Source organism: Geospiza fortis, unplaced genomic scaffold, assembly GCF_000277835.1.
Source record: "Geospiza fortis unplaced genomic scaffold, GeoFor_1.0 scaffold450, whole genome shotgun sequence".
NCBI lineage: Eukaryota > Metazoa > Chordata > Aves > Passeriformes > Thraupidae > Geospiza > Geospiza fortis.
This window is the reverse complement of record NW_005054416.1, coordinates 1,038,659-1,046,374: the sequence shown is the minus strand read 5'-3', so window position 1 is coordinate 1,046,374 and position 7,716 is coordinate 1,038,659. Positions and strand designations below refer to the sequence as shown.

The 7,716-nt window shown below is 50.5% G+C and overlaps 1 protein-coding gene across 1 annotated transcript in view; it reads left to right on the top strand.

Annotated features, from left to right (window-relative positions):
• CEND1 (cell cycle exit and neuronal differentiation 1) overlaps positions 1–6,396 on the top strand; it is a 13,385-nt gene extending 6,989 nt beyond the window's left edge. The window contains exon 2 of the mRNA XM_031061532.1: positions 2,455–6,396. Within this exon, the coding sequence (XP_030917392.1) occupies positions 2,622–3,014 (393 nt within the window). The 5' untranslated portion in view covers positions 2,455–2,621 and the 3' untranslated portion in view covers positions 3,015–6,396. The remainder of the gene's footprint in view (positions 1–2,454) is intronic.
• The last annotated feature ends 1,320 nt before the right edge of the window (positions 6,397–7,716 follow it).

The window sequence follows — 7,716 nt, the reverse complement described above, 5'->3', positions numbered from 1 at the left end:
CCATGTGCTGTAACCACACAAATGTCAGAGTGTGTGAGTGGCCCAGTTAACTGATATCAAAGCAACAAAGAAGGTAAATTAATATTTGTGCCATGATTAATCTGACCCTTCCTGCTTTAACCTGTGAGCCCACTTCAGTTGTGGGCTCCACTTATTATTTCTTTGTATCTCACTGTACCAGATTGAAAAAAAAAAAAAGGATAAATTGGTCCCAAACCAAAGGAGCAGAGTCCTGGGAGTGACTGTGTGCAGCCTCAGCTCTGGATTTATGTAGGATTTGTGCTGACAGAGCACTATGGATGCTCTCTGGAAGCATAGGAGAAGGTGAGGCAGGTGGTATCTACAGAAATATCACAGAATGAGCACTGAGAGGAAAATATTCTTGTACTTGGCCAGGCCCTTGTTTCCCTCCCACGCCCCAAGCCACAGTGAGGTCTGAAGCTGGGGAGCATCCGGGGTGGTGTTTGTGTGGTACAGGATGCCCAAATGTCTGATACACACTCAGCAAGCTGTGAGGGAGGCACAGTTTGGGCTTTCCAAAAGGGTTTAGTTTCCCAAACTAGGGAATGCAAGCACTGTCCAGCTGCAGTCAATGAGAATGAAATATAGGGTTTTATGGTCACCAAGCCTACTGCAGCGTGAGGAGCTGGGCTGGAAGATCCTCGTGTGTCCCTTCCAGCTTAGGATATTCTGTGAGAGTTGTGGAATTCCATGATTTTGGTGCTGCAGTTCCCTCAGTCTGCTCTAGATGACTGGCACTGGAGCAGCTGGTGGCCACCAAGCAATGGCTGGCAAGGGAGAGCAGGGGAGGGATGTGTTTCCATCTTATACTTGGGAGCCATAAGGTGTTGCTCAGCTTTGCTCTAGTCCCAAACCTGTCATTTCTGTGAGATTTCCTCCATTCCTGCCTAAATGGAGATGAAAGCCCCATGTTTGTCAGCCTCTTTCCCAGAAGAATCAACAGCACAGATCATTGGTGCAATCCTGGGACCTTGTTCCTGTCATTAGAGGGGTGACCTCCCCTCTGAGCCGCTGTGGAAGGAACCTTTGCTGGCTGAGGTTTCTGAGGAGCCTCTTCAGCTCTCGATCCAGACAATGAGCTCTGATTTCACTTAGCAGGCAGAAAGCTCCTGGCAGGTTCCTGGCAGCCCTGAAGGTCAGCAGGGAGCCAGCAATGCCGGCGGCTCGGATCTGACACTGCCTCCTGGTTACTCTTTATTTCCCGAGCTCAGGGCTGATGTGGTGCTGAACTGCCAGAGCCTGCTGGCAAAATGCCCAGTGCATTGTCCTCTCTTCCCATCACATGGAAGTGCAGCCACAGGAGCTCCATCCTCAGCTCACTCTGCCCTGCCAGCTTTGTGGGGTGAGGTTGTTGTGGTAGTTTTTCATCCCCTCAAAGCCCACTTTGTCCCTTTGCTGAATTCCCCTGGTGCAGCCCTGCTGTTCACTGCTTCCACCAGTTCCCTGGGGAAGATAGCCCCAGATGATCACCAGCATCCTGTTGGGCTCCATGGGCAAGTCCAGCAAACCCTGAAAGGAGATGACAGGACTGACATGTCTCTATCACCAAGAGATCCAGGTCTGCAGTAAATCCATGCAGTCAATTCTCTGTTTTGCACCAGCTGAGGATCTGGCACTTTGTTTTGCTGTTGCTCTACCAAAATGCTGGTAGAAATAATCCTTTTATCTCTGCTATCTGTGAGAACTGAGAAACTAATGCTGCTTTTCCTGCAGTACCCATCTGGAGGGAGAGCATCACACAAGATCACATTTTAACCACTTCCTCAGTGAACCTTGGGATAGTGCTGCAAAAGGGAGGGTGGAGGGTGAGACAGGCAGGGAGGATCTATCCATCTGCTGTCCCATGGAAAAAAGTGTTCTCTCCTTACCCAGAAGGAATTGAAAAGGTGAGTAAAGGCAAAATAAGGTTTATTTGGTTAGATGTGAGTTTGTCATCACTGACAAATGGCCTCACACACAGAGCCAGGATGGGCTTGGACTATGGATGCCCAGAAGCGGCAGCCATAGATGACAGTCAGTCCAACTTGTTTAATGTTCCTGTTCGATATTAGGAAAAAAAAATCCTTCCCTGGGAGGGTGCTGAGGCCCTGGCACACATTGACCAGAGAAGCTGTGGCTTCCCCATCCCTGGAAATGTCCAAGGCCAGGCTGTACAAGGCTTGGAGCCCTCTGACCTGGTGGAAAGTGTCCCTGCCTGTGGCATGATCAAGGTGAGTTTTAAGGTCCTTTCCAACCCAGGCCGTTCTCTGCTTCTGTGATTGTTACAGGCACAGAGCCTGTAGTAAATGCTTTGAATGGAGTTCACAGTTCTGAAGGAAGGAGCCAACAGTTTTCCAGTCTTCCTTTCTGTCCTCCTCCGTCACCTCCAGGCAGAACAACACTGGCTTGCTCTGCCCTGTCACTCACCTCTCCTTGTTCTGCTTCCCACTCCAGGTGCTGTACCATGTCCAGATAGGACACTGCCGGCGTAACAAGCATCCCAAGACAGCCTCTCCCAGGCCTTGAGCTCGGGTGGCTCCTCTGCTTCCTGCAGCAGCTGGGCGAGGGAGAAGAGCTGGGATAGCCCCACGTATCCAGCCGCTGCCCATAGCACCCCTAGGATGGATTCCAAAGGCAACGTCCGAAGCGGAAACAAACCTGACGCCAAGGCCGCCAGCTCTGGGAAGCCAGAAAAACCCAACCCCGGGCCTGCCACGAATGCAGACAAGAAGGAGGCCCCCAAAGAGCAGCCTGCTCCTGCCACGGCCACCAAGAAGGCAGGAGGTGACGCCGCCATCGCCAACAACCACAGCAACCTGAAGCCCAGCCCTGCCGGCACGGAGCCGCAGGAGGCCAGCGGGCAGTCCCCTGACTCTGACCACAAGGGAAACAGCTCCGAGGAGTCCCCAGGCAGCTTCTTTGACAACATGAAGCCCTTGATCATCGTCGGAGGAGTGGCGGTGGCCGCGCTGGCTGTGATTGTGGGAGTGGCATTCCTAGCCCGGAAAAAATGAAGACCAAGACGGGGTGGGGATGAGAAACCCAGCCCAGCTGTACAGCTCCTTTTGAGACAAATGCATGCAGAGAAATTCTATACATAGCTATATATATAGAGAGCGAGCTAGATAGGCCAACAACAAACACCAACTGCAACTCCAGGGTCTTGTTCAAGACGACTGTGCCAGTCTGACCCGCTGTGGGTAACTCCATGCACTCAGTGTGTTCTTTCATGTAATATATCTTGGCTTATACCGCTGTGTATAGATTACAGCTTCTCCTGATTGGTGTAAATGACGGTGTCCCCTCCCCTCCCCTGCTGTCCTCCCTGGGAGACACCCCCCCTCCTCCTTGCAGTCCCGTTTTCAAGTCCAAAGTGTTCTACGTCCCATTCAGAGTCCCAGTTTGTGTTTTGGTTTCTGTTTGGTTCTGTTTTAACTTGGGCTGTGGTAAAGAAGATGGAAGGGGAGTGCTAAGGCTCGGCTCTCCTGTCACGCTGGGCTGGGGGTGTTTTTCCAGCCCCCCTCAGGACAAGGGAAGCGCAGGGGCAGTGGCTGGGAAGAGGCAGCTCCCTGACCCAACAGCCATGGGCGATCCCCAATTGGTGTCTATGTATCTGCCCCTCATCATCCCACTTTGGAACACCCGCCTGGGAAGTGCTCCGGAGGAACCAGGGTGGCTGCGGCGTGGCAGAGCCCAGTGTGAGCCTGGGATGTCACATCAGGTCACTCCTGTGGCTGAGCTGCCAGCAGGACGGTGACCAGAGGGGCTGTGCTGTGGCCCAGAGAAGTCCCATTGCAGCCTCCAGGATCCCAGGGCTCGCCAGGGTCACGTGGGCAGCGTTTGGAATAGAGAGACTTTGTTTTGGATCTAGTATTTCCTAAAGTTAGGCTGGGCTTTGCAGGGTGCTGTGGGCTCAGTCCAAGCTCCCTCGAGGTTGGCTGGACTATTTGTGTTCATTTTTTTTGGGCTTTGGATAAGGCCTTTCACTGGATTTTTTTTCCCCGCTGAAGGCTGTGGTCTCTCAGCACATGCGAAGACAGGAAAAGGGGGAGACATGAGCTGGTGTTAGGGCAGAGAGGACCTGGGACCCCATGAGAGTAACACTAACCTACCTGCTTTATGCCAGGGAAGCCCCCTTCAAGGGCACTGGAGTCTGTCCTGGGTGGATTTCTTGCCTCCCTCTTGTGACAGTAGTAGCAGGGATTTGTAACTCATCCACATTTTGGAAATGGAAACAAATTCCCAGCCCTCAGGAGCAGCCTGATTTCATGGGTGAGTACCTTGGCTCTAAAGCCAGACCTTGTGAGGGGGAGGAGAGAGGGTGTTTAGTGCTTTGGCCAATGCTCAGCACTAAACAGCAAGAGGTGAGGAGCTCTGCCTCTGAAAGCTTCCATTAGGCTTCTGTTGGCTGCTGCAAAACAGTGTTACAAGAATCCCTTACATTTTGGGTTGAAGTGGGGTCAGAGATTAGATGAGGTCCAGTGGGAGCTCAGCAGCAGCCACAGCCCATGGGCAGGGCAGGAGTGATGATTAGAGAGGGGCTGTGACACAGTGGGGTGAGCTCTGTTACAGAGCCCATTGTGCACCTTTAACTGAGGTGGATGGATGGATGGATGGACGGATGGACGGATGGACGGATTCAGGGGCTGCAGGGATAGAGGGGGGTGTGCATTCATTCCTCAGGTCCTGCCTATGCAGTGTCTGCCTCTGGCACAGTCCCTGGATGGGATGGTGTGGGGGTATAACCTGACCTGGCAGTTCTGCTCTTGGCTCGTGTCTGTCTTATTTACCTCCAAATCTGACCTGCTGAATGCACATGGGCTTGGAATGCATGGCTACTCCTGTGGTGAGCTCAGAAAATATTCCCAAAGGTGTGTGGCCTCTGGGAATATCAGACACTGTATCCTGGTGCAGATGGAAGTTGGTGCCTCCACCTTTGCCAGCACAGAGACAGGAGCAGGTGTGTTGGGCTCATAGGAGTTTTGGGAAGCAGGGCTACAGCTCCAGGTGAGATCCTGGTAGCGTAAAACACTCTTGGCATGAGCTGTGGATGTGTTCCCAGCAGCAGTGTGTCACTTATAGCCTGGGGGAAGGGTTAGAAGCAGGAGGGTCCTCCTCTCCCCTCAGAAGCACAACTTTGCGGGGAAATTTTAACAGAGTTTTGCTAACATTGCTCGGAAGGAGGAGAAATCACCCCCTCCTGCTCTGGTTCATGTTTTGCCATGTAAGGTAGTGATTTTCAGACAGTGACTTCTGTTTTCAAGAGATGTTTCCACCTTTCCTGCCCCCTCCCTCCCTTTCAGCTCTGGCCTAGGATTGTTTTCAGCAGCGTGTGACATTCAGCACAGCATCTATCTATTCTGCCCTGACCAGCATGGATAGATCAGGGAGGAAAGTGAAGCACTGTTCCACTCAAGTCTCCAGTCTTCCTTTCTAAAATGTTTTTATTTCCTTGTCTTCACCTTTGGCAACAGAAGAGGGGAAAAACAGTCCTCAGCCAATGGCCTTAACCTTTTCTCCATCTCCAAACCCTGCCTGCCCTTAGAGCACTCGGATGCGGTGCCACCAATTTCATCCAGAAACACCCCAGAGGTGGTGATGGGGCTGCAGCTCCTCGTCAGGCACGGCGCTCATTCGAGCCCTCCCTGCTCTGCAAACCTGGTGTGTTCTGTTTGTGAGGTTTTCCACTTCCTGTGATCAGTCTGCTGTCGAGGTTCAGCACCTGGAACCCACCTGTTTGGCAGTGTGGTTTGGAAAACACCTGTCTGTGTCTGTGTGTGTGTGCCTTGAAGCACATCCTCTGTGTGTGTGTGTGTGTGTGTACAAACCTTTGTGTTGCATTGCTGCAGTCTGGGAGGGGGAGACAATCCAAGCTGGAGATGCCCCTTCCCTCATTCCCTGCATTCACACCAAGTGTCCATGATGTCTCTTCTGTGCCATTCCCACCACGCCATGCAGCTCCTGAATTCCTTTCCAGTCCTGGTTTCTCCTCAGTGCAAGGGATGTCTGGCTGGTGAAGTGCTGAGTGTGTGGTGTGCTCGGAGCCCCGCGCCCCCGCTCCCCCCCGGGCTGCCCTGTGGGCTCTTTGCTTTAGAATGAGGCACTTTTAGACTCTCCTGGACTGTGCTGTAGCGCTTTTCCAAGCGTGGCTCCAGTGTTGAGCCGGGCAGATCCAGCGTAGATGCCACAGCGCGCCGCAGCCCTGACTTGCAAACAGCTCCTGTCCTGCCTCCCTGTGCCAGGCTGTGCAGTGCTTTTGTTCTGAGCCAAAAATGTCCAGCGAGCACCAGGCCGAGGGAGCAGATGCCCCTCTCTCAGCCCCAAAGCTGTGGAAGCAGAAGGCTTCAATGACTGACCTCGCTGTGCTAAATAAATAGTTGTCTTTTCTCGTACTGAGCACACGCCGTTATTTTCTTGATGTCCTTCTTTGTGTGGTTTTTGTGGTATGAAGTCCTTCCAGTGACATCTCCATGGGGAGAGTGAATTAACACTTAAAACTAATCAGAGTCTGTGCTTGGGCTTTGAAGAGATCTAGATTGCTAGTTTACTCTTTTGATCAAGTCGATAAATTAAATATTGGCAAAACTGGTTTCAGACCTTTCAGCTTATCACCAAAACTCTCGATTGAATCACTGCACCCGATCTCAATCTCTTTTTAGGGAATCATAAATTTTAGTTGAATATAAAGATGTCATTTTGCTGTCTCGGACAACTCAGTCGAAGGTTTTTGCTGCTTCTATTTTAAGAGAGATGAAATGGATTATGCTTCTGCTTCCTCTTCCTACTGATTTAATACCCTGTAGATAAGTCCTGTTATTCCTAACAGTGCTGCAGCAGGATGAAAACAAATCTGGCAGCCAGGGGATTGTGCAGCAGCATTTTGGAGAGGGTAAGAATGCATTCCTGTTTGCCTGGGGCTCCCTTAAAGCACTCAACAGTCACTTGCCCTGAAGCATTTCTGAGGGGGCTGGGTGATAAACTAAACATCCATTTGTGTGTCTGATGGACTAGAGTTTGAAGGCTGAGCCATAGAATACTGAAAACAAGGGGAATTTTTCCACTGGCTTCACCATGCTCTGGCCTTTGAGTTCTTGTTGGCACCAGGGATATGATCACAGGTCATCATAAAATCATCTCAATTGCACATTTACTTTTCAATTGACACAAATGTTAGACTGAGTGTAAGGGAAGTCTCTTCTGTGAAGCAGCTCTGCTTATACTGGCATCAGGATTTGTGTATGAACAACAGCAGTGCAACCAAACAGTCCCTGGAGCTGGTGAGAGATGATTTATGCCTTAAAATATTCCTTACTTTTTCTGGAAATGCTACTGGGGTTTAGAATTCAGCGGCCTTCTAACTATTCTTAGAATTGGTTGAAAATAACAGTGCTGAAGATTGAAGAGGAAAATGATTCTTTGAGAAGTAAACCAAAAAAGGAAGGCAATGAAAAAATATGTTTGAAAGGTGAAATTCTTGGAATTTCAATCAGCTCCATGGAAAGCTTCAAGTCGGTGAAGATTCTGAGAGGGTGCAAGAAACACAGCAGAGAAATGGAGAGAAAAAGCACTATTTAATTATCTTAATAGCTTTGGTAAGGACATGCTAACTTTTATACCCTCTTCTCCCTTTTTCTTTCCTCAGAAAAAGGCAAAAATGACGAGCTCTGGTGCCATGCAAATTAACCTCTGCTAATTGCCTTTTCCAGATGAATTCCT